Source organism: Trachinotus anak, unplaced genomic scaffold (assembly GCF_046630095.1).
Source record: "Trachinotus anak isolate AG129_WGS33_773 ecotype Australia unplaced genomic scaffold, CSIRO_AGI_Tana_v1 ptg000028l, whole genome shotgun sequence".
NCBI lineage: Eukaryota > Metazoa > Chordata > Actinopteri > Carangiformes > Carangidae > Trachinotus > Trachinotus anak.
Genome location: NW_027273879.1, coordinates 7897137 through 7923407, shown reverse-complemented (window position 1 = coordinate 7923407; position 26271 = coordinate 7897137). Strand labels below are relative to the sequence as shown.

Sequence of the window (26271 nt, the reverse complement as noted above, 5' to 3'; positions counted from 1 at the left end):
TGTGTCTGTCCTCTTCGTTCCCTCCAGTATCTGTTTTTATCTCTACTTGCATACTGCTGATGTCATAGTATCATGTCATAGAAAGAACTACATATATATAGTGAGCTGGTGCTGGCTGATCTGTACTTTTGGTCATTGTGAACTCTTATCAAATTGAACATATGGACACACAAAGACAATTTAATGCATGTTTTCTCAAGACTGTTGCCAGTAACAGACATAACAGTGTCACATGAGGTGATCACAGATGTCATGAAAAGTCTAATTGCCAAAATTGTTTCTGAGTTTCCCAGATACCAGGTGAAAATAGTTATTGGTCTGTCTGGCAGCTGTGGTCAACCCTCATCAAAGGCTGTGGGAGCAGGTTGGTCATATATTGCAGGGTTGGTGGTTTGATCCCCGGCTTCTGAGCAAAATACTAAACCTCAGTTGCTCCCAAATTGCAGTGCGTTGGTGTGTGTGTCTGAATTCATGAATGAATGCCTTGGATAAAAGTGCTTTATAAATGGAGTACATTTACCAAAGCATCCCCACCCAGAATGTATTCAAACTTTATCTGAGTACCATGCCTCATTCAGGGTTAGAATAGTAAAAGTGATTTACAGATTTACAAGCTGACACTAAGACAGCTCAAATAAACTGTGAAACAAACTGAGACTAAAGAGACTAAACTCAAGTGAACGCATTCTTTATTGATCAAAGTCACCTAAGTGTTTTTAACTAAATGATCACACAGAAGTTAGTGATCTATGCATCTATGTAGTTGTTGAAATCAACCAGCAGGGGCCGCTGTTTCGTCGCTAACGTCGCTCGGTGACGTAGGACGCCCTCAGCCGAGCTGATCCAGCCTACACTCTGCCCCGTTCATTCTCAGGCCGGGTAGGACCCAAGCAACAACACTGCTATCGGTTCAACCTATGAAGATTGGGCTTTTACAATCGCCATCCATCCTTCGAGTAGACAACATTTTGTGGAAATATATCACTGTCACTAATCAGAAGATACCCTAAGTCGTTGAATCGGTGAGTTATGGACGTGGATGGTTGTACCAAATCTGCAGTTTTGCTCGTCTTCTCCGCTGCCCAGTTTTATTGTTGCTTTGTTCTGGGCAGCAGCCATTTTTAATCGCCTTGTCCTACATTCCCATCGCTGTGTAAAGACCGTTCTGAAAGCCAAGCTAGGTTAAAAATGTTAGCATAGGTCTGAGTGTTTCGTTGAAGTTTCCACAAAAATACAGTGTATTTTGTCATGTCAAGCACAGACGTAAATCCACTGGAAACCACCGGCCTATCGGGGTTGTTTTCGGACCACTACATTGGAAGTTTAACGGAATTGCCGTTTCGCTAGTTTCCTACGAGCTGCGGCTGTCGAAGCTAGCTCATGCTAAGTTAGAGCAATTGGTTGTGTTTTGTTATTTCTGCCCGATAGCATAAACAAACAGAGAAACGGCAGCTTGCCTGTATCTTCTGTCTAAAGTATAGAAATGAGAATGATATACATCTCCACAGGACCTTGGCCACTAGCACTCGATGTTTACATAGCCATTTTCCTATAGCCACCAGCTAGCATATTTTGCTAGCTGGTGGCCAGCAACTACACCAAAGGTCCTTCTTGACGTGTATCTTGTTATATTACAATTTGCAACAGTCTTTAGGATCATATGACAGGACCAAGTCCGCTTATTTGTTTTATCTGAGCTACTCACTGAAATAAGTTGTGTTTTGTTTTCGAGCAGCGGGCAGGCTGGTGTCAGTTTCATGTGCTGGAATTAGCACTAGCTTTCAGTGAGGTAACGGCACCTATAACTACTGGTAACTTCAGAGAGGTCAAACGATATCTTGCGGGAAATATACGTTTTACTTGTAGTATACACTTTCAGCACTTATATTATTACCTCTTAGTTGGATATAACGTTTAAAATGTAAACAATGCCAAGAGATTGATTACATTAGCTGTCATTGCTTTAGCTTCCATAGCTAACCTAGCGTCAACTAAATTTGTAATTTGGTGGTCCTTGTCAAGATTCTAGGTTTTTTCTTTTAAGTTAACGTGGGTGAAATGGCGTGATTGGATTTAATGCATGATTAAATGGTGGATCGATGTTTTTCTTTAGAAGTACCAGTAAAAAAAACGCCTATGCGGAGATTTAACCGAGCGGCCTCCGATACGTAATTCATTGCCTGGTTTTCCACTCAAACGACGATATTTATTTGCATAGGTTTGTGTATAAAATATTCAAAAGAGCAGCTGTGCACCGATGTGTCTTCGCTAACGTCGTATACACCCAAAAAGATGATGATTTAGCCCACTTTTTAATGCTTTGTGTCACTCGTCTTTTCGCATACATTGTTTTGGTAGTTTGATGAAGCAATCACTTTTGAAATCTGAGCGCTTGTAGCTGTCATTAAAATGTTAAGCTTTAAGACCATGTGTGGCCATATAATCACAATATTAAGCCAGAAAAACACACACACTGGGGTATGCACTCCATCCGATTTGATTGTCGTTGTCAAACACATTTTACTGAAGATAAAAATAAATTGCTTATGTATAGCAAGTTGGTAGAGCTAGTGATATTGCTATTTCTAGAGAATGTCATTTAACTATTATGTGAGCTTTAAGTGTATATTATACAAAACCCCAGAAAACTTCATGATTTAAAATACTTTATCCAAAAAAGAGATACTTGGGTTTGAGTAACTTTGCTGTCAGCTGATAAATTGCATTATTTTTGTTTATTCATGTGTCTTTGTGTAATTGTGTAGTTAGTGTTGTTAACAGTTAAGGTTGTATTTGCTGTATTTTGCTGCATTAAGTGTGTGTATGCCTAATGAGGACACAATTTCAAGTTATTGAAGTATGTGGCTTTATGGTTTTGCATATGTGAATTGTGTATAAGCACAAATTTTATATAAGCTCAGCCTGGTTATTTAAGGACAAGGTTTCAAGTAATACATGAGAGCCACAAGTCAAAGCCATTTCTGCAAACACCACATCATTTCTACAAAGTATCTCAGTAGTGAGGGAATAATAGATGGAAATGGAGTTTCAACCAGGAAAGAGAATGGATTATTGGCATGGCAACATCATGACGCTTACTTCCTGCCTACAAGAACTTGGTCTGTCATACTTAATTTTAGTGTGAATAAAGTATTAAAGATGTCAGATGATTACTCATTTAACGTATAAGCAGTAGAGAGAAAATCCACTTGCGCAGTCTTGAAATTTGCTCAGTGAACATTAAGCCGTTTCATCTTGCTCAGTCTTACTTAAGAACTTTTCCTATGGACATATGGAGAGCAGCATGTCTACAGCATTGATTTTAATCACAGCAGCCCAGTGCAGTTTGTAAGGAACTAAATACCAGTAATGCCACACAAAGAACTGTGCCTCTGAAGTGTTTGGCTACTAGTTAGCTGTGATGGTTGTCTCTGCCCTCAGGTCAGGATGTGAAAAAAAAAACCAGACAGATGTTAACATGGAATAAATCATACTTTCATTTAAAGTCAAATTTTCATTTAAGAATTGGTGACAATAACTGCTTCAACATCATTTACTTTTTTTTTCCTCTAAATGTTGTATACCTAAACACAAAAGGTATTTTTGTTCCAAGCCATACTGTGGGACACTGTGCTCAGAGCTAACATACCGCAAATGGTTTGCTGTACAACTGTGATGTTGCTGAGGTTACACGGGAAATGCGTATGGTCACTGTGTGGCCGAGGGCCGTGACATATGGAAGTGCTCGTCCCAACAAAGGATGAATGCATCACCTTGCATTGGCTCACACCTTTTGTTAAAAGCTGCACATGAACACATTGCAAAAACTGCACAGCGTCCATCAGACCACTAACATGCAGGTGCATTCTACACCTTTGTGAGGAAATAACCAGTAAGTTTGTTACTAATTTAAAAACAGAACGGAGAGTCAATCCGAACACTCTATCCAACCATATTTACACCAGTTATAATCTGATTGAATATCCTTTTCATATGCTGAGGGTACAAACAGAGCATGTCTGATTTAAAGTTGCAGCTGATTTTATGAAGCTTTGCGTTGCCTTTCTTTGCTTTGCACTGGTGTTTCCAGACTGGCTTTACTTGTGGCAAATGAAAAAAATACTTAATGGGTAAACTACTGATTGATTGGGTTAGAGTGAAAAGACATTCAGAAAGCACTTTAATCTTCTGCACAGCTGTCGTTTCAGCCACTACTATGATGACACCGATTGCAAAGAAAGTTGAACTCTCGTTAAAAGTGTCAACTGCCAACTTTGCATGACAAGATAGAGGACATTTACTTGACTCTTAATTTTAGCTGCCAGTTTCATGGCAGATTTTATCAGCTGTAGCTAAACAGTCAGCTAAACATAATCACGAAAAAGTTTTATAGTTGTGACTAGCCTCACGGATTTTCAGTTTTATGAGCCTTGGTCTCGCACAGTTTTCCTCTGAAAGTAATGCTGCCATCTCAGTGCAATGGAGACACATGGAATTTTGTTTGTGGTGCTTAAAGCCTAGAAAATGACATTTGAAAAAAAAATTGAAAATACAGTGTCCTGGCCTCTCAGAATAATTTGTGACATTACGGTACATTTTGAAAATATGTCTAAGGTAGACAGTAGTAACAAAAATATAATATGTGTGAAAATAAGTAGGCCTCACTTCTTGTTCCAATATGATATAACCAATATTTAAAACACTATTGCTGCTCAGATTACTTGTAAAATTTACTTAAATTCACAAAAAAGCTGTTTTCAGGTCTTTATTGAATCTTGACGGATTTTAGGGTTGGTATTGAAATAAACTGTATATCTGAGCGTAGTGTAGAATTTAGGGTTAATTTATAGATAGCTTTTGGGTCAATGAACAGCAGTGTCTGTTGGCTACATTGTTAAGCCCATATAACGTAATGGGTATAGTTTCTTGATTCACCCTATTGTCAATTATTTGATTTTTACATTTTAATTAATTTAATTCACTTATACAAAAACTTTATCTGACTGACTCTATGAGGTCTATACTTAAGGTGGAAATGTCTTCTCCTCTTCTCTTGGTAGAATCAGAAGGCACTGGGAAGAGGCGCAAAGAAAAATTTCCATACTCGATGACATTACATCGCAATGTCCGATCGTTTGGGGCAAATAACCAAGTCCAAGGATGGGAAAAGCAAGTATTCCTCACTCAGCCTATATGACAAGTACAAGGGGAAATCAATAGAAACTCAGAAAAACACAGGTATGGCATGTTTGTTTTTGTGTCTCTCTTAATCAGTCTCTATTGCCCTGTTTAAATTGTTTTTTTAATCTCTGTTCCCTTGATTTATCTACTTGTATCTTCTCTCCCAGTAGTTCCGCGACATGGCTTGCAGAGTCTTGGCAAAGTGGCCACAGCCCGGCGCATGCCCCCACCTGCTCACCTGCCGAGCTTGAAGTCTGAAAACAAAGGAAACGATCCCAACGTGATTATTGTGCCCAAAGACGGTACAGGATGGGCGAACAAGCAGGAACAACCCGATCAAAAGAGGTAAGGGGAGAATGTTTTAAACATGGCAAACTACCCTCTCATCTAACCATTATGTCAATGTTCAGGTAAATTGACTGTGTTACAAGTCATTTTTAAAATTAATTTGATATTTTGATGCACTACAGTGGTATTCTGACAGTATTGGTTAGTCGGTATCATGTCATAGTGCCCATGCCTGCGTTGACTAAATTTTCCAAAACTGTTTTTCTTTTTTTCCTTTCATGTTTATAGTTCTATTGCATCAATACCACAGCTGCCGGAGTTGCAGCCGCAGCTGGCTTTACAGAAATCTGTCTCCAATCTTCAGAAGCCCTCACCGGTAGCCAACCAGGAGGTGTGTATGTGTAACTATGGTTATATTCAACTTGGGGCATTCTTTTGCTAATTTTTATAACCATAAAGATTGTGTTAAAACTTGTGTCACTAATTTGCTCTTCAAGAAGCCCTGCCTCTTTAACACACAACTGTGGGTCTAGTGCAGATTTCAATAATGACTTTAAAAAACGTCCCCTCTGTGGTCACAATGCAGATATACTCAAACTATGTCTCAAATGTCAGTCAGACCCAATGCAGATGTTAGACTGTGACCCTGGTTTTCTTCGTTTCCACAGAGCACAAACACAGGTGGACCAAAGCAATGGGCCCAGCTAAATGGAAAGGCAGTAGAGCAAGATGGTGAGTCACTTCAGATTTATCTCTAATTGAGAGTTGCATTAAAGATAAAATGACATGTTAATGGTAAAGAATATGCTGTCCAGATTGTGATCCCATATGTCCTTGCTAGTTGGTACAACATTATTCTGTTTGTGTAAGTCGGGACAAACATCTTTCTTTGTGTCACTTCTTATGATACTAACATCAGGTTCAAGGGCCTCAAACCGACTTCAGCCCTTCTCTCACGAGGAATTTCCCACGCTGAAGGCAGCTGGAGAACAGGACAGGGCTGGCAAGGAAAGAAGCGGCTTCGATCCGTCGTATGGGCCCGGACCAAGCCTCCGCCCTCAGAGTAAGTCTCAACTCTGAAGAATTGGCTGGCAGTCTAATAGATAAGCTAATGTCTGCTGGAAAGCAAATTATTAAATTGGCGGCAAGATTTTTGACTGTTTCTGGAAGCTAATGATACTGTTGAAACACATTAAAAGCTTGCTAATAAACTAAAAGAAACAAATTCTAGGAGGAAGAGAGCAGTTTGCTAAGCTTTTCTATATCCCAACGCTATATGTCTTTTCTTATCAGAACCTGTGCATCTATCAAGCAAGTAGAACTCCTTGACAGACATGCTGACAGATTTTCACTGACTCAGAGCTTCCACCCCTACGTTGGGCAATTGCCTTGAGTGGCAGAGTAGAGAATGGCTGCTAGTTTTCAAGTTACTATAGACAATGCTGCATGTTTTGAATTGGCTGTTTCTTCTAGAGAGGTTGAGAGATTGACTTTGCAGCGTGTAATTCACTCTTGTCATTAAAAACATGGGGATACGTTTAAAAACAGTCCGGTATCAGTTTAAATTTCATATTTTGTCAATTCAATATAGTGCATGTAGGATTTATTAATTAGCTCTAAAATCCCTCTCCCCACTTCAAGATGTGACGAGCTGGAGGGAAGGTGGTGGCAGGAACCTTCAGCCCTCGTCCTTGACCCTCGGCCTGCCTGCAGATCCTGAGGGTAAGGTCACTGCCCTGGGTGAGACTGGCACCCCTCCAGCTGCATCTCACCCCCCCTCTGCCACTGGCACCACCTCTTCAAGTGTAGTGACGGCTCAGTCACCAGGCGCTGACCCCAAGGAGCCTTCCCTACGACCCGCCCAGCCTGTCCGCAGAACAACCGTCCCTACTGCCCTGCAGTACCAGCTTCACCACACTTCAACTGCTGTCTACCACGACATGTTGCCCGCATTTGTAAGTACTAGGTGGCTCATATGACTTCTCAGGTGCTTGTTTAAAAAAAGCTTCAAAGACAGGGTACTTGTTTTACTTGTAAATAGTCAACTTTTGGATAAAGTCAGAAACGGCTCAGATCCTTTTGTTGGCAAATTGTATTTCTGCTATGAACACTTGTTATCCTTCTATTTTTCAGATGTGCTCTAAAGAGACACGTGAAGCCCCAGGTACAGAACATGTCCCTACTACCGTAGCAGCCCCAGCCCGATTTGAAAGCAAACCCACTTTTAGACAGAGTTATGCCAAACCTGAACTTGTCAAGTAAGTACCATAACAATATGAAATTCTGTGATTTGACCAAGAGGTTCATGAATTCTGGCAATTGCTAATGTGTCTTTTTACCATCTTCAATTACAGTGGTGATGTGAGAAGAGAGAACCGCTTTGTGCGTGCTCCACCTCGACTCTCTTCTCAGCCCATACGCAGACCTGGTGACAGACCACTGCGGCCAGCCATCATTAATCCAGAAGACCTGAAGGATCTGGATGAGCTTGACAATGAATGCGAGGATGGATGGGCTGGTCAGTATTTCTTAGACCTGTGTAATTGCCTTCAACCCCCTCTTTTAGTGAAGCCAAATAAAATGGTGACTTTGGTTTTTGAATATTCTGAATATTGCATAGTTTTTGTGCCAGCATCAATTACTATTCACTGCTCTGACTCCTCTAATAACAGTTCAACTGCTGTAATGTGCAGACATATTCTGAGCACCAAACCCTGAAGTTTTCTTGTCGAACAATGTACAATATCTACCCATTTCCACAGCCTGCCTTATAGGAAGGCTGAAAGATAAAAAATATGATCACTTGAGGTTTTATCTCACATATGCAACAAAAGTTGTATTGCATAGACAGAGAAAGATTTGCCCACTGGATCCAACTAAATGCAGTTCACTTAGATCGTTGTTGATCAATAATGTGAGCTTGTGTATTAGCATTCATTCATGAGTCATATTAGGATTGCAAATGGCTAATTTCTCAAACTATCATTCTATTTAACCCCTTTATTTTCTTAAAAATACTTAATAAGTGTGTACGCCACACCACACCTGCTGATGGTTTGTTGTTTTTCCAGGACTCCATGAGGAAGTTGATTATAGCGAGAAACTCAAGTTCAGTGATGATGAAGAAGATCACTTGCCCAGTGATAAAAACAAGATGTGGTGAGATCTCTTTACCCGTAGCTCATTACTCCTCTAAACACTATGGTTGGAGTGGAAACACATACTGTTCCAGTATTGTCATTACTTAAAGGGTTCTTGGTTTCAGGACTGAATGGGAGAGGGAGAGAGAGAACCAGCGTGACTGCCAGTCCTCCCTAAGTTCAGGTGAGGCGTCTTACCCCCAGGAGGGCCCTGAGGAGAATTATTCCTACCAACATCACCATCACGAGCCTCCCAGGAAGATCAACGGCAGATATCTCTCAATGGACACCCAGGTAACTACACACGATGCTGTGTTTTCCAGCTTCATTCTCCTCTTTTGAGATTACTTATCTAAAATCAACTCATTATGATGTAACTCACAGTTAAAACACATCTTGTCCTTAAATTCCTCTTTGGTTGGAGAACTAAACAATGCACAGAGCATAAGAATATCAGTGTGCCTTCATGAGGCTGTGGTTGAGATTTGGAAGAGATAACCTTGCGGTAACCATAGTGATGTGTCTGACTATGCTGTACTTGAGAAGTCTTTTTGCTCGGCAAGTGAAAAGGATGTGATAGACATAATGGAAGGACGGATCATGTGTCAGTTTTTTTGGCCATTTTCATGTGGAAAAAAAATCTGTTAGACCCTTTGACTAAACAAGTCCTTGAAGTTTATACGTTCTTAGTGAGAGTGGGTGGACTGGGCTGATTGTTTAATTCATGGTATTCTTAAGGACTCGTGATCTGTGGTGCCTACAATGTAATGGTTATTTCCCAAGTATAAATCTGGTTTTGGGCCTTAGTTTCTTGTCATTCATTCCCTTTTCCCCACGTTTCCATAATTTAGAGGAATGCAACATCTTATAAACACTTTTCGTGAAAGGTAAACATGAATTGAACTGTCAGGGTTTGTTTTTGAAGAACTGGCCACAGGTTTGTTTAATTTTCTCTGTTTAAAAAAAGTAAATAAGTTTAGTCATTCAGAGTAAAAATAAATGTCTTGGTGAAAGCCTTTTCTTTAAGGACACATTATGGATATTTTTCAATATAATGTGTATACTATACGCTGGAGAATTTTGAGCTTGATTGATCAAAGAGAGACACACTCTAAACAAAACAAAACCTTGCATATTTGAGGGTTTAGTCCAGTGTGTTTTCAAAAACAGAATCCATTACATAAATGAACAGTCTTGCCTCTTAAACTGCCTCTGTGACATCTCCAGGCCCAGCAGAAAAACCAAGGTGAGCCACTGACTGACCAGGAAGATCACCAGCGCCAGTCTCAAACTCAGGCTCCTGCTAGGGCAAAGTATGTGTCACCCGAGTTATCAGAGGCTGTTGAGAGAGCTCGCAGACGCCGGGAGGAGGAAGAGAGGCGGGCCCGTGAGGAACGGCTGGCTGCCTGTGCTGAAAAGCTTAAAAAGCTGGATGAGAAGTTTGGGAAGACTGAAAGGCAGACATCGAGGACGGAGGAGGGCCAGAAAGAGGGAGATGGCAAAGAAGTCCCACTGTCTCCTAACAGGGAACAAAGTAAAGTTCACCCTGAGAACTGGAAATACAGCACAAAAGGTAAAAAAGAACTGCAAAAAGATTTGCATATTTAGGCCCAAACTCTTACAAACTATGAGGACTATTGCAAATTTAAGTAGCAAATTCTAATCATTTTTGCTATCAAATGGTTCCAGATGGAAATGAGTGTCCCCCAGACAACTCTCCTGGCCACAGTTACCGTGAGGAACATGGCTTCTCTACCTACCGTGGTAGCGAAGATGATGGACAGGAGCCCTCCTCCCCCCCAGGAGACTACAATGGACGTCATCCCTCCAAACCCATCCCACCACGCTTTCAAAAGCAGCCGCAGCACCACCAGCAGCAGGTGAGTGCCAGCTGATGGCCCTTCTAAGCTATAAAGTCCTAATCCCAGTCTCATGTGTCCATGTATTAGTGGCTGCTTTGTGAGAAGAGGGCTTTCAAGAGTTCACTGGGATTTTTAATGTTGGAATCATCAACATGCAATATGAAAGGCAGTGAGCCATATGTAGGGTGTTAACCTATTTGGCTTGATTGGATTATCCAGTGTTAATTCCTGTAAGGGTTTTTTGAGTGAATATGCTTTGGTTCTCCCATGTAAGAAAACAACAGGAAAATGCAATAGATAAATGGTGAATTGATAAATTTTTCAAAATTTAAAAGTTTTTGCTTTTCACTTCATCATAAGAGGTGTAGTTGAGCATAGAATGGATTGTTTAACAGAGGGCATGTCCCAGCAGGAAAAGCACAGCTATAATTAGCAAAGATCAAACATTAACAACGGGTCCGTCTTTAATATCATTACTAACACTTCTGTTGTGTGTTGTGAACAGTGCCTACTGGTAGGCTAGTTAATAATGTTTTCCTTGACTGAGAACAGCTGCTGTGACAATGAGCATGCCACGCTCTTGCATGAGAGGTGAAACACAGTGGATGAAATTACTCTTGATTTTCTCGGTTAATCTTTCATACTTAGTCTATAGTGTATGTGAATTGTTGTGGTATTAACTTTAGGTATACCTTCTACAGGAACAAGTGTACAAGATGCAGCATTGGCAGCAGTCAGGTCACCCACCCTCGTCTGGCTCAAGCCATGGCCAGCGGGGCTACTATCCCCCACATGTGCTTGGGTTTGACCCTCGCTGGATGATGATGCCGCCTTTCATGGATCCCCGCATGACCCAAGGACGATCTCCTGTGGACTACTACCCTAATGCTGTCCACTCTTCAGGTGAGCACTTCCTCGAGAAAATGAGCATGTACCTTCCTCAAATGAGACTGTTTGCTAGCATGGAAAAACTCCCAGTTTTAAAACTGAGTGTTTTCAGCAGGAATCATGAAACCCATGATGCATCAAGACCACTTGAGCAGTCCTGGTTCTGATGAGGGATGTCATCCCAGCCTGCACCAGGAGAGAAGAGCCCCTTCCACAGAGCCTTACCCCATGTGGAACCAAGAAGGCTACCCCTTGCGCAGCTTCACTCCACCTTACCAGAGACAGCATGAAAGCTCAGACAGTGGCCAAGCAGATGACAGGTCAGTTACTGCGTTTAAAGATATTTGAGCATGTGAATTTTTCAGTTCTTAATTGAAACATTCTTTCATATTTTCATTAAAACCCATGGAAACTCTTGCAATGCAGTAAAACCCTGCTTAGTGATAAGGCTTCTCTTGATGGGCTTGTGTCTGTTTTTTTAATTCTTTTTGTATCCCCATTTTTCCTACAGAAGTGATATGGCCTGCTCCCAACAGGACTCCTATGAAGAGAGGGCCAATGAGTGCTTGACCCACCCCCAAGATGATCTCCCTCATCATACTTACCAGAGCCGAGGCCCAGACAGAGCACATCATGACCAAGGCTTGCTGACCACTGCTCAGAACCACCCTCAGAATCATGGAGATAATGAATACCCAAAACAAGACTGTAGAGACAAACATCTGAAAGATGGCCCCGAATCTCACGATGAGACCTTAGATGGCTCCAAGGACAATTGGAAAAGAGATGGAGGCCAGAAACAAGATGGAGAACTTAACAATACTCAAAGCCAGTGGTCTGAACCCAGTTCCAGCTCTAGTAGTAGTGTCAGCCAGCCATCTGAGACCAGTGGGCGTACCTTGATTCGCAGAACTGGGCCCATCAAGAAACCGGTTCTCAAGGCACTCAAAGTGGAAGACAAGGAGAATGAGAAGCCTAAACCTGAGCCTGAGGAGAAACCTGTCCCCTACCGCCTGGAGAAAGAAGTCCTTACTAACGTTTATGACTTGAAGAAAGATATCCAGCCTGCCAGTAACAGGCGTGCAGCCTCGCCTGTTGTTGAGAAACAACCCGAAGAGAGGCAGCGTCAGTCACCAGCTCCCACCAAAACAGAGAGGCCTTTGAGCACCCACAGTGATGACTCTCCCAAGGAGAGCACCTGGGACAGTGCCAAGAGCCAGTCACCTAGAGATAGCCAAGAAAACCGGGAGCCCCAGGCACCACGGCGCAATAACTGGATCTTTATTGATGAAGAACAGGCCTTTGGTGCAGTCAGGGGAACAGGAAGAGGCCGCAGTCGAGGATTTAGAGAATTCAACTCTAGAGGTGGAACCCGTGGTGGCAGAGGTGGAGACAGTCTCAGAGGAACTTATAACAATAATAACAACAGCAGTGGCATTGGCACTCAGCGGACAGGCAGAGGCCGAGCACCACCTAGGGACCTTGTCAAGGTGGAGGAGTTCCAGCGGGGCAAACCCCGGAGACGAAATGTCAGTGAGACCTTGAGTGAAGCCTCTGAGTATGAGGAACTGCCCAAAAGGCGTCGCCAGAAGGGATCTGAAAATGGAGAAGGTTACACAGAGTCTGGAGAGGTCCGTAAAGCTGACAGAGATTCTTGGAGGTCAAACAAAGTTTATACTGATGAACAGACGGCCACAGATTTCAAAGAAAAGACCAAGGCCAGCAGGGGCTTTGGGGGTCGCACATTGCCTCCCAGACTCAATACAACTGGAAGTTACAGTCGAAGCTTTGGAGGCTCCAGGGACATTTCTACATGGAGGGGCCGTGGGCCCCAGTTCGGTAGCAGTGGTGGCTCCATGCAAGAAAATGGTTATGGTCCTGGTGCTGAGACTGTTTATTCCCGCAGACTTCCTGTCGACCGTGAGACTCTCAAATACACCCCTAAATTCACTGGCTCTTTGATGGAAAATGGCACAGAGGACCGTGAAGGAGAATACTACTTTGATAATGATAACCCCGACAGGCAAATGCTAAGGAGACGGCGTCCACCCCGTCAAGACAAGCCTCCACGCTTCCGTCGTCTACGTCAAGAACGTGAACCTGGCTCAAACCAGTGGACAAGTGATGAGTACGTAAACGGAGACTTTGCAAACCCCTGGCCTGGTCGCTCCAAAGGCAGTGGGGAAGAAAGCTGGCCTAGTGGCCACTACTCTGGTGGGCGTTCTGGCCAGCATGGTCAGGTGGAGGAATGGGAGACAGGATCAGACAACAGTGACTTTGGTGACTGGAGAGAGAAGCGAGGAGGAGGTGGAGGTGCAGCTACGCAGGGACATGGTGATATTCCCTCTGATTCTGGCCATAGTGAACCAGGCTCTGGCGAGAAAAGGGAACTTTCCAAGAGAAGCTTCTCTAGTCAGAGACCATTGGTAGAACGGCAGAACAGGAAAGGGGAGCCATTGCTACTGGAAGCGAGCAAGATGACACGTACACCTGATAATCCCCCCACCTCCTCCTCTAACAGGAGCGACAGTTGGCAGAATGGAGGGACTTCTTGTAAGAGGTGAGGTGAATAATATAACAAACTTAAAGTTGAGGTTCATTGTAGGTTATACTGCCCTATACCCATATGTATTGCTCCTGGGAATTAAACATCCTAAATATGTGCTTGGGAATTATATTAATGCTCTAGTGTCTTGTTTCAGGCCTGGTTGTTATAGTTGCATAGAAACAAACAACATTGTGTGTCTTACACCTACATTGTTTTGAATTAAATGTAGTCTGGCCACCCCTTTGTTTTTTTTTTTTTGCTCACCTTTGTTTGAAGAAACACCACTTTATTCAAATGTATGAAAGTGAGTGCTTACCCTGCAAAGAGAAACTGTGAATGTTCATTAAGATATCTAGCTTTCATTTTACTGGCACTGATTATATTACTAGTCTGGACTGCATTGTTTTTTACTTACTTCCATCAATTAGCTTTTGAGATCCTTTTTCCATAAGGTTCATACAATTTCGTTGTGGCCTCCTGGGTTCAGTTTGGAAGTGCCACATGCTATTCCCACTTGCTCTACCAACATTTGTGTATTATTTGACCATAACTATGCTAATTACCTGTGTATAGTTTGTTCTGTCTGCTACTCCATTCTGCTCCATTGTTTAAGGAAATCAAAAGATTATTTATAGTTTGCTACTGTTTCCCCTGCAGTTAAAGTCTGGGGTACTGAACATTTCTCACTTTGTCCCAGATGAGGATATAACTCAGTTTCATTGAGATGAATGTAGGAAAAGGTGCCTGTGGCTAAAAGGAGGATTGACAAATTGAACAACACCGTAGATTTTCCACTGCATCCCCCTTGAGCCTGAATTTTAAGTCATTCTGTTTGTTTTTTGTCTTATTCAACGTGTTATCTGAAGCCTTTGCTTAAATGGCCAAACTGAAAAATATTTTTTATGCCAAAATTAAATGGACCATAAGATTCTCAGAAGTTATGGTAATTTTGTCACTTTTTTACGTTGATGTTTTAGCAGTGCTAAGAATACCCAATTAAAACCCTTTTGTCTTCACTTTTCTACTTTGAGCAGGAGCCCAGATGAGTCCGGCCCAGTCTACAGCATAGAGCAGCAAGAGGAAAGGGAGCCCAGTGAGCCCTCAGGGAAGAAATTAGACAAGGAGCTGAAGCCAGGACCTGTCAAGACAGACTTAGCTGAACCTCTGTCCCAGTATGAACTCAGCAGTTACCCAAGTGAGTCCAGTATATTAGAATTGTTTTTGTGTTCTTCATCTTGATTAAAAAAATGAGACATCCCTGGACAATTGGTGCTTGTGCATTTCTAAGTTTCTAAAAAAAAAAAAATCCTATTTTGTAGTTGAGGGGGACACAGGGGGACCAGTTACCACCCCTGATGGATACCAGGATGCCTTGTCCAAAAAGCAAAGACGCCCACAGGAAGATGAGAGGAGGAGGAAGGAACAGGGAGCTGCTGTAAGTTGAACATATGTTCAACACATGCTCAGTCCTCATGCTGAGGATGAACAAAATGTATGTAGTATATTAAGCCTTTTCTCATTGCTGTGTTAGGTGCCAGTAAAGAACAGGACAATCACATCCAAGATACCCCCACGCTTTGCCAAAAAGCAGGGAAGCATGAGCATTGAACAACCTGAGGAGGCACTTTCTTCCAACAACTTGGGAACTGAAATCTGGGAGACCAACAGTTCAGGTAGTAGACTGATCCAATTCTGTCAAGGCTCTATTCTCGATGCTTTTGTTGGTGCTATCAAGCAGAAAAACATGCCTTGTAATAACTTGAAATTGCCTGTAAAGCATATTTGCTTAATTAGGGCATATAGCAGAATTTACCATTGCAATATTATTGCTACAGCATTGCTCATATGTACTCTTTAAATAGTTTGACATTAAAACACAGAAAAAATAAGTTAGGAAGGAATTATTTAAAATGTGCATTTCTAGTCAAAGTTTTATTTTTTGAATGGGTACATTTGGTTTTCAGTGCAGGAATATGTTTGAGACATTTATCAGTTTTATTGATGAATTTAGGTTTTTGTGAATGGGAATTTTAAGAAAAAAGACAAACTGATTGCATTCTTTACTAATGGCATCATTTATCTTTTTCAGCTCTTTCAGTACAGTCCTCAGGTGGAGACTCATGGACTAAACAGGTGTCTTACACTGGGAGCGAGCCCAACTCTGAGGTAGTACAATACAAATACAGTTGCTCATTGAAACCTCCACCTATACTGCAAATATTCTGTATCTGCATTATATGTCTTCAGTTAAAAATATTTTGACATATTTTTTTTTTACTTTGACAAATACATTTTTGCAATTGAATTAGATTACTCAAGAAACATGGCCAAATTAATACCTTTTCTTCTTCTTGGCCAGGACTCTGATGCTGGGCCAGAGCAGAGTAAAGAACAGCACAAGCCAGGGCCGATTGGAAATGAACGCTCCCTGAAGCACCGCAAGGGCTCAGAGGGTGTTGATCGGCTGGAAGGTGGCCCCATCACGCCAGTCAATGGTGTGGACCTCCATGTGGACACTGTGCTGCCTGTGCCTCCTATTGAGTTTGGTGTCAGTGCCAAAGACTCTGATTTCAGCCTACCACCAGGTTCTACCCCAGTGCCCGTATCAAATCCTGTCAACAAGCTTCAGGACGCGCTTACCACCAATGTGAGTGATTTTATCTGTACTCGTGGTGTCTTGGAAATTGAACAACTAGATGTGATCTGAATGCATTGAAGATAATTAAAATTACAACAATGCTTCAAGGACACTTTAATAATGGAAGAGTGTCCTTTGTGCTTAACAACAACAGATATTGTCTTTCAACTGATAGATCCTGAACTTCTGCTCATTTTTTAACAGACTGCTCTCAATCAGAGTATCCCCATGCTGCGCTCCAACCACCTGCAGCCTGGAATTAACCTCAATCCCATCTCCTTCCCCAGTGCTGACCTTACTCTCAAGGTATTTGACTTACAATCCCATGTGCAAAAAGCTGTATCTTTTCATACATGTTTCCAAAAAGGGATAATCAGTGTCTGTTTAGGAAATATTTTCCTGTATGGGCAGAAAATATGGTGGCAACATTAAAGGGAAAACTGAATGATTTGGTATTCAAACACGCATATTAATTTCAAATGTTTGTTTTCTTCAGATGGAATCAGCACGCAAGGCCTGGGAGAACTCCCAGTCCCTCCCTGAGCAGGGTTCTCCTGGCGGAGGTGCTTCAGGTGCTCAGCCTCCCTGCAGTGTTGGTTCATCCAGTGGTGTCAGCTACAGTTCTTTTGGAGGAGTGTCCATGCCTCCGATGCCTGTGGCATCAGTAGCACCCTCCATGTCCATGCAAGGTAAAACTGCTTATTCTTTTTTCCCCTGTTTGATGGGGGTTTAATCTTTGAGGTACACTAAACCTAAAGACTGTTGTTTTCTGTCTCTTCTGTAGGTAATCATATTCCCCCATTGTATCTGGATGGTCATGTTTTTCCAAGCCAGCCACGTCTTGTGCCTCCCACCATGACCCAGCAGCAGACATACCAACAGGTAGAGAGATAAACACATAAACAGACAAGCTTGTTTGTGTATCAGCAGAATTGTCATGTTACATTTGTTTATCCATTCAGGCGGCCGCAGCTCAGCAGATTCCGATCTCTTTGCACACGTCTCTTCAGGCTCAGGCTCAGTTGGGGCTTCGAGGGGGTCTTCCTGTTTCGCAGTCTCAAGAGATGTTCAACTCTATTCCTCCCTTCAGGTACTGTCACCTCAGTTTTCCATGAAATTCACACTAGTCCTGTTAAAGTGCCTCACTTTAATGGTATTATCTGCTCAGGCACACATGAATCCTGTTCTTTCGCTCATTCTGCTGCCCTTCTTTGTCTTCCTTGTTTTAGGTCCCAGGTTTACATGCACCCCAACCTGTCACAGCCCAGCCCAATGGTGCTGTCGGGTGGAGCCCCTCTCAAGGGGCCTTACTCGGCTTTCCCTGGCATGCAACCTTCAGACATGGTCAAGCAACAGTCAGGCTCTCACTACCAGCCAATGAATGGCAGCCAGCAACTAGTCTATGACAGCCAGATGAACCAGGGGCCTGGTATGGGTTCTTCCCAGTTAATGGACTCTCAACTCATCCAGGTTAGTTAGTTTCCCAACAGCCAAAGATACTATGTTCCTCTTGGTGCTTGTCAGATTTTCAGATCTATAAACAAAAAAAAAATTCTTTTCACCAGGTGACCATGCCCCTACCTGGCTCTCAGCTGCGCTATGGCTCAGCTCAGCAGCATCTCATCCTCCCACAGTCCATCCAGCTGCAGCAGGGACAGAACCTTTCAGTGGGAGCCCCGCGTCGAATGCTGCCACCTGGCTCCCAGCCTGCTGTCATGACTGGCAGTCGAGAGGTGTGACTTATGAATGTAATGTTACTCAGCCAAAACTGCTTAGAGTAGTATAGACCGATCTGTATAATGCCACATATTTTTAATCTATAAAACCAGTGGTCCACAGTGGTTCATATGTATTGATAGTGCGTCTTCCTTGTTGCTCTATTCTCAGGGCTCGCAGATGGAAATGAAAGGCTTCCAGTTCTCTGAGAAGCACAACCACTCCCCAGGCATATCTGCAGGGTCCTATAGGTGAGTGGAAAATGGTTGTTGAAATACTCTGTATATAGCAAACACTCCTTTGCTCTGTTACTTAGATAATGGGGTATTACAATTTCAGGGCATGGAGTGAAAACTAACTTAAGTTTCCTTTTCCCCCTCTTCATCAGGCCTGGGTCTGCCAGCCCCAGTGGCAAACCCTCTGGTCCTGGGGGCCCTGTAGGCCCCTTGCCAACACATTTTACTCAACAGGTATTTTTTAAATAATTTATTTTAAGAAGTATTTACTTTAAAGGTTAATCAGGGCATTTTTAAACATGGCCAATGACAGAGGTTTTCCGCCACCTAAGGCTGGTGAGTTTGGTATGTTTGCTAAAAGCTGCTCTCCTGACCAGGTCAAAATGATGGTCCAGGGTTCACTTCTAAAAATTAAAACTGAATAACCTAACAACAAATCTGGTAGTGAAGTATTTGGACCAGGTCTGAAAATGCCCTAAAGAATTCTATACTAGCATGCTAATTATTCGTGTTTTCATTTATTTCCCACTCCCTCATCTACTTCCCTCCCCTCCTCCTCTCCCATGACCAACAGGTCCCACCTGCTCAGGGCAGCATGATGATGCACATGCGGCCCCCCACCACAGGCCCTTTCCCCAATCCCATCCAGAGACCAGTCATGCAGGTCAACAAGCCTGTCATCATCCGTTCCCCCCCTTACCCTAATCCTGGCCGTGACCCTTCCCACTCCACCCCTCCCTCGGCCCCCGAGCCCCCTGTCAAAGGGCCAGAGGATGGCATGAAGGTGAGCCACCCACTGTAAATATAGGTAATTTAATTTAATCAATTTTCTTTTTTCTCTATTTGAATTACATGTTTCATGTTTTTTTAGTGTGTGCCTTTGACTTTAAGTATACAGTTCTAGTTAGCATATCTGAAATGTATTAATACAATATATTTTTAGTACTTAAGACTTATCTGGGATAATAAAATTCTGTTCTATTCTTGTTTATAGCAATATTAGCCATTTTATCTATAGACTATTGTATACTGTAAATATATAATTTTCATTTGAACATGTTTCTTGTAGCATTTTGCATTCTTAGGTATAATTGCAGATTAAAAAAGGTTATAATTTTGGATAATCTAATGCTGATACTCAACGTAAAGGATTTAAGTGTATTGTTAAACTAGTTGACAGGTAATCAGCAGCATGGTTGGGCTGAGAAGCAGAGAATGGTTTTCTGGAAAAGTAACTTGTACAATAGTTAGAAACTGGAAAGGAAGGAAATTGTGAAAAACATCCAAATAAGTGTTTACTGCATAAATGTAAAGCTTGCCAGGCACTGCTGTAGATCTTAGTAATGCTGCCTTTTCTTTTGCAGAATAAAACCATACGAGAAGTGCGAAAGGCAGTGGGTGAGGGCAAGACACCATCTGGGGGCATGACCAGCAAACTCCAGGAGCCCCTACCCTCTACGGGGCAAGCCAAACCAGCACGCACTGGAGCCATCAAACCCCAGGTGGTCAAAGTAGAGGAGGGCAAGGCGTAACAATGGACCTCAAAATCCTCATCACCACCCAGCCTGCCAACACAAAGCCCCTTGACCAATGTCTGAGCCTTCTGAGACCCATCTTATCCCAAGGCACCGAGGCAAGGGGCAAACATGCTGACATCACGATGAATTACCCCCTTCTTGAACTGTCTGAACTGGACACTATTATTTCACACCACGTATAGAGATATATAAATATATTATAAATATATACATAGACACAAACAGTCTTTTAAGCAGATCTCTTCAAGGTCCTCTTTAATTTATTATTAGTCACTTTTAAGGGGAGATTGGTAAAGATAAAAGTTATTTGTTTTCTTTTGTGTTTCTCCTCAAAGCGGGAAAAAAGGAAAATGGCCAACTCAGACAGATGGTTCATTTTTCATACCATTTTGCCAAACTATTAACTCCCTGTTTATGGACTGTAGCCCTTAAGACCAGGCAGACACTTGATAAAACTTACTATGAGAAGCAAAGTCTGTTCAATTTTTTTAAACAAATTTGAAATGCTGTGGGGCACTTGTTTGTTGTTTTTCATTGGCATTCTTGCTGGTAAATAAAGTTTCAAGTCATCACCCATTCATTCTATTGGTAAAGGACTTCTTTTATTAACCTGGGAAAAATCCTAACTCCAATTTGTGGACATCATTGCATGTCAACATGGCAAAGGTCAAGTGTATCAGCCTAGAATTGCATCTTCTGGGTTTCCACGCCCAGCCCATGAACTGTGGCAAAACTGCTTAGACTGGTAGAAATGATTTCTTTTTCTTAAAACTCTGTTCTTTGCTTTTACATTCTGTTGCTTGCTCTCTTCTGTCTGTAAATTGAAACAAAAAGGTGGACATTGTACCAAAATCATGTTGCTTCCATGGGAACTTCACTGGCATTGATACAGCGTGTGCATGTGATGTGCTGAATGTGTGTAAACTTGCAGGACTCCTGCCTAGAAGCTAGCAACATTTCACAAAGACTGTACCTGAACTCAGCATTCATTATGCTGCCATCGACTGTATGGATTTTGATAAACCAAGCTGGCAACAATTTTGGCCTCATTGTGAAGTTTTGTGTGTGGGGTGGGGAGGTGCTGCATTCTCAATTGCTGTAAAGGACCCCAGAAATCGCTGATTGAAATGTTTGCTTTCTTATCGCTTTGTTTGGATTGTAATGAATCAAACTGTCTGTTTACGAAGATGTGATATAAGTGATTATTTTTACATCCTTTAACCTGTGGGCGGTTTGCTTTTTTTCTTTTAATGCTCCTGAAAGACTTTGCTCTCTAGTTCCGTTCAAATCCCACTCGACAGTACTGTGGGGAATTGTGAAGAAACAAACTCATCACCATTTGATTATTCAGCATCTGGTCTCTGAGGTGGCACTAGCAATAAATGCAGCCTAACTATAATCACAATCAGGGTCCAAAAAACTATATATATTTTTTTTTCTGTTAGAAGCTAATGATCACAAACAAGGGGCGTTTAGCATTGCTTGCTCAATTAAAATACGATCTTTGACTTAAAGCTTTTTTTGTGCGCACTGCAGTTCCAGTGGACTACGAAGGACTTTTAAAAGTGTTCTATTTGAAAATGTGAAGCTGTTGGAATCATCATTTATTTTGGGGTTTTTTTTGTTTGTTTTTTTTTTTTTTTTTCTTGGTAATGGACATTCATTTTGAAACTCACAATGCCAATGTCATAACTGGTTAAATGTTACTGCTTAATATAACGCTCCATGACACTACAAAATGTTGCGATTTATCTTTATGACAATGTTTCACTGGTATATATGTATATGCATACTTAACTGTACAGTCAAGCCTCGTCAGCGAGGGGAGGCTTAAACCCACATTTCATTTTAGATATTGTGGCACTATAAAGGATTTAACGTTGAATAGGTCACTGTGTTCTCAGAATGGATTGCTTTCACTTGTTGATAGGTTTATCGGGCTTGGAGTGTTTTTGCCTCTTATCCCTTTCTGCAAAAGATCTTGATGCTTCTCATCATTGTACCTGCACCAAAATGTTGCCCTGACTTTTTTTTTTTTTGTACTTTTAAGATGCATATTTCATTTTGTCAGAGGACCAGCGCTTTCTACAGCTGATCCAGCATTCTATTTATCCTATCTGATCTTTATCCTTTCAGATATTTGGTCATTACTCTCCCTTGTTAAAAAAAAAAAAAAAAAGAGCTTATTGAAAGAAAAGAAATAAAGCAGTTGTGATTTCTTAAATGTACTGTTGATTCTGTATTCTCACTTTTTCATATTAAAATCATGCATCAAATTCTTGTGAAAGAAATCGTGGGGGAAATGATTTCCGTCGTGGGACTGTTAGCTGAGGTTTGTGGGATATGCAGTGTCCTTGATAGGAGGTGCTTTCACAGAGTTCTTAATAATTAGAAAAATCAAGTGTAAGCATAGTTAAGTTTTAAAGCTGTCACCAGCTCGGTTTCCCAGAAACACTGGTCATTCACATGTTTTTGTTTTTACATTAATGTTCAACATGAAGCCAAAGATCAGCATTTCAGTGGATTCAATTATTCTCACTCTCTAAGAAAACTGGGAACGCAAGGTTTGACTTGGTTGTGCGGTTATTTTGAAATGCAAAGAGTGTCTTTCTCCCAATAGCTAGACCTTATAGCCTCCCTACCTTCTATCAATCACTGACCAAATACAATTTCTACCTGATATCAAAAACAAAATGTTTTATATGGATGTTGTTATTACTCCAGGTTATACTATAAAACCATATAACTAGAACTAACATGGTCCTGTTTTTTTCTCTCCCAGTTGGTCTGGATTTCATACACTGTGGGCGACATAACAGAAACTTTTTTTGTGGATGTGTTTGTGTTCTCTTAGGCTTATTATTTTTAAACTTTTTGTGCCTGTTTTCAAAGTAAAAAAAAAACAAAAAACAAAACAAGCCAGAGCGACACCCAGAAAACACTCACTCTTTTATTCAACCGCTCACTGATGCCATAACCTGTAAGGAGTAGCCACAAGCAGGCCTGCATCTAATAATTATTGTCATGAATTATTTATCAATGAATCATTTATGAAAGATCTAAATATTGTCAAAAGAATTCACTGACCTGAAAGTGGTGTCTTCAAATGTCCTGTTTTGTTGGACCAAACGGCTCAAACTGATGATATATATAAATGTCAATGAAAAGCAGTAAAACATATTTTTTGAGAGCATCTATTTGGCTTTTTTTTTTCAACTAATTTTGCTTAATTGATACTCAAAATAGTTGCTAATTGATAATAGAACGTTAAAATATCGATTTATCTATCAACTAATTGATTAATCGAATTGTTGCAGCAATTTCCCAGTTTGGGATCATTAAAGTGCTTTGATTGATTGATTGATTGATTGATTGATAAAAGATTACCGTAATACCGCCATAGCAACGCACCTGTGAAAAGCAGGGTGGGTGACGTCAGAAGTGTCAAATTCCGGGGCTTGTCTGGACGAAGAAGAAAGTTTCTCCTTTGTGCCCAAGGAGAGAGGAAGTCGTGAATTTAACCACAGGACTTACTTGCTTTTCCCCCCCAAACCTCCGAGCATCCTGAGAGTTTCGACTCACCGGACAAACACGGTAACTTTCACTTTTTTAAGCTTCGTCTGCAGCCCCGCCGTCGGACAGAGGAGTTGTCCCCTGGGATGTTTTGGTCGATGCTAACGTTTGGATAAGCGTCGTTTTCAAACCGGGACAAGTTTCACAGTCGAGAAAAATCCAATGCACAGTAGATGTCATGTCGATCGATCCAGATCGATGCAAATATGTCATCGAGACAACGCTCGTTTGTTAAACCGAGCTATGGTTCGCTCCGTCAGCGTTTGTTTCTGTCGCTGCGGGTTGTTCGTCGATCGCTCCGTTAGAAATGAATCATCTGCTGTGATGTGCTAATCGATGATGTGTTATAGACCACGCGGTTAACTGATTAATCGAGAAAAGCAAACACTGCATTAATCGGCGAGAACAGTTCCCAGCTGCACTTTCTGAAACTCGTATTTTTGTTAGCGGGTGTTACTTCAGGAGATTGTGAGGGCCTAACCTAAAGCTGTTAGGACTTGCCCTTGTAACTATCTGATGCTGATGAAGACCAATATTAATAGTGATGCACAATAATAGTGATTTTTTTTTCTGCTTATTATTATTCACTTGAGAGTTTGTAATGTTTCTCTAAAATAGGGTTTATGGCGAAGCAGAAACACCAAACTCTGTGAGAACATGAATCGTCAAGTTCAATATTGTGTCCAGGTTTCACAGTGTTGCTCTTCTCATCCAGTTGCAGGGAAAGCAACATAATTTGCTGATATACTTCCTTATTCTGTCCCCTTATTTTTTTTTTATTATATCCACCACACACTGGCCTTTCACCGAGCAATGTGAAATGTATTTCTCATGATCAGTGAAGTGGTACATTCTTATAGGCCTGGTGTTATAAGCCAGTACGTTTCAGTTCAGTTTTTAAATGACAGGTGTGTTCTGGTGACTCAGGATGGCTACCAAGGGCTACGTGAGGTCAGATGAAAGCCTGATGATGATGCAGGAGCTTGATGACCGGCTGAAGGAGCAGATTGACAAACTGGAGCACGTGCGCCTTGCTGCCGTTGAACTAAAGGACAACTTGTCCGAGGTACGGTAGCCATGCCACCTGCAATGACAACTGTTCAACCAAAGTTCATTTTCACTGAGCTCTCTTCTCTCTGACATTGTTTTCTTCTAATACAGTGCAACAGCGATCTGACCCAGTCTGTTGCTGACCATCTGGAATGGTTGAATCACTTGTCAGAACGAGTGGAGACGCTTCACATGAACACAAGTGTTTTTGTTCAGGTGAGAAATGCATAGTTTCTGATGGGTGATGTGCTTGTACACCCTGCGCCCAATTCCATATACAAAAAGCTTTGTTGATCAAGCGCGCAGAGATTGAATCACTATTCAATAATGTAATCACTTGCATTGTGAAGGAATAATGAGTGACTGTCAGTAGGAAGGTCCACAGACACTTCTGACACTCCATAAAAGTAAAACGGAACAGACCTCTATGATGAGAGTCTTAGATTTGTAGTAAAAATTACTGCACATATTGTTGAGAATCAGTGATTCATGGACCAGAAAGAGGCCAGTATAACACAGGGATCCATATTAACAAACAATTTCAAAATCACCACAAATTGCTACGCAGGCAATCTAGGGCCTTCTGAGCCCCGGCACAGTTGGCTGCTTTGCCTGGTTGGATGATCCAGCCTGGAACATTGGAAAATACATGTAGTTTTGAAAGTTTTATCAAGAGTTTGATTAAAATGTTTTGAATCCATAGAAAGAGAATCCTGAGACTGACCTGTGCGTGGAATCTGTAAATAATTGTGTTTGTCCACTAGCGTTCCAGTTTTGTATTGGATTGAGTTATGTTGCAAGCAGCATCATTAAAATTTTAGATTTTCTGAAGATTCATGAATTACACCCTGTCGTACATGGTGTCGCCAAAGTGAGAGGTGAACAAAAGCCAGCTACAAGAAAAGGTTTAATCTATATCATCGTACACTAACAGTCCTCCGTCCACCCAATTACTGAGATCTGGGACTTGGGAACACATTGGACGATGTGCAGTGCATTGGCGTCTTTGCTGATTTCAGCTTTATCTGTTCCCAGATGAATCCCAAGCCTCGTGCATGGGCAGGGAAACAGGGTTCCAAACACGGCTACCGCTTGGCACGTCTTCACCAGGCTGAGGACGCACAGTCTGAGTTCGGCTGGTCCCCCATCCGCACACGACGGAACAGCGATGCCGCCTCTGAAATGTCTTGTAACTGGTGAACTGGTAGACTGTGGCTAATACACCAACAGAGGCTGCAGCTTAATGCGACATATCGTACAACTCGCTCCACCAAATTTCGGTTTGAAACTTCGCACATTTCATCTTTTTCATCGGTAGGTTTTCACTCATTGTCATGAATTAGTTTGCATAACCTTTACATGTAATTTAGTGCTTCACAGTTTTATATGCCATGTATTGTTTGAAAATGTTCAAATTTTTTCATTAATGTTTGGCTGTCTGACCCTGTTAGTATATCCACATATACTAGTATATCCATATTACCTCTGTGTGAAGTTTGTGTCAAATTCTCCAAACTATGTTGTTTTAAAGAAAAAAAGAAATACTACCATTGCATTCAATTACACATCAACTAATTACTAATAAATTCTTATTTAGGCAACTTGTTACAGCT

The 26271-nt window shown here is 41.6% G+C and overlaps 1 protein-coding gene across 6 annotated transcripts; it reads left to right on the top strand.

Moving 5' to 3' along the window:
• The first annotated feature begins 856 nt into the window (after positions 1–856).
• On the top strand, positions 857–26259 carry prrc2b (proline-rich coiled-coil 2B). Of its 6 annotated transcripts, none has more exons than XM_071467033.1 (34): positions 857–1022; positions 5061–5238; positions 5352–5526; positions 5758–5860; positions 6138–6201; positions 6389–6532; positions 7111–7424; positions 7603–7727; positions 7824–7987; positions 8541–8628; positions 8735–8903; positions 9837–10182; positions 10299–10489; positions 11173–11374; positions 11475–11679; positions 11871–13919; positions 14939–15102; positions 15227–15342; positions 15439–15580; positions 15997–16073; positions 16267–16554; positions 16750–16851; positions 17042–17234; positions 17330–17427; positions 17508–17635; positions 17775–18015; positions 18111–18278; positions 18433–18512; positions 18650–18731; positions 19072–19281; positions 19862–23629; positions 24536–24674; positions 24770–24874; positions 25694–26259. In XM_071467033.1, exons 2-31 carry the CDS (start codon positions 5124–5126, stop codon positions 20027–20029), a joined length of 6711 nt encoding a protein of 2236 aa, XP_071323134.1. In that variant the 5' UTR covers positions 857–1022; positions 5061–5123; the 3' UTR covers positions 20030–23629; positions 24536–24674; positions 24770–24874; positions 25694–26259. The 6 variants fall into 6 exon arrangements, with proteins under 6 accessions (XP_071323134.1, XP_071323132.1, XP_071323130.1 ...); XM_071467031.1 differs by having other exon boundaries at positions 11472–11679; XM_071467029.1 differs by having other exon boundaries at positions 5349–5526.
• Positions 26260–26271: the final 12 nt, after the last annotated feature.

Bases quoted from the DNA above. Each gene is read 5' to 3' on its own strand.
- prrc2b (XM_071467027.1), top strand. From the start codon at position 5,124: ATGTCCGATCGTTTGGGGCAAATAACCAAGTCCAAGGATGGGAAAAGC. The intron at 10,490-11,172 runs GTGAGTGCCAGC...TACCTTCTACAG, and splicing joins CGCAGCACCACCAGCAGCAG to GAACAAGTGTACAAGATGCA. The intron at 18,513-18,649 runs GTGAGTGGAAAA...CCTCTTCATCAG, and splicing joins ATATCTGCAGGGTCCTATAG to GCCTGGGTCTGCCAGCCCCA.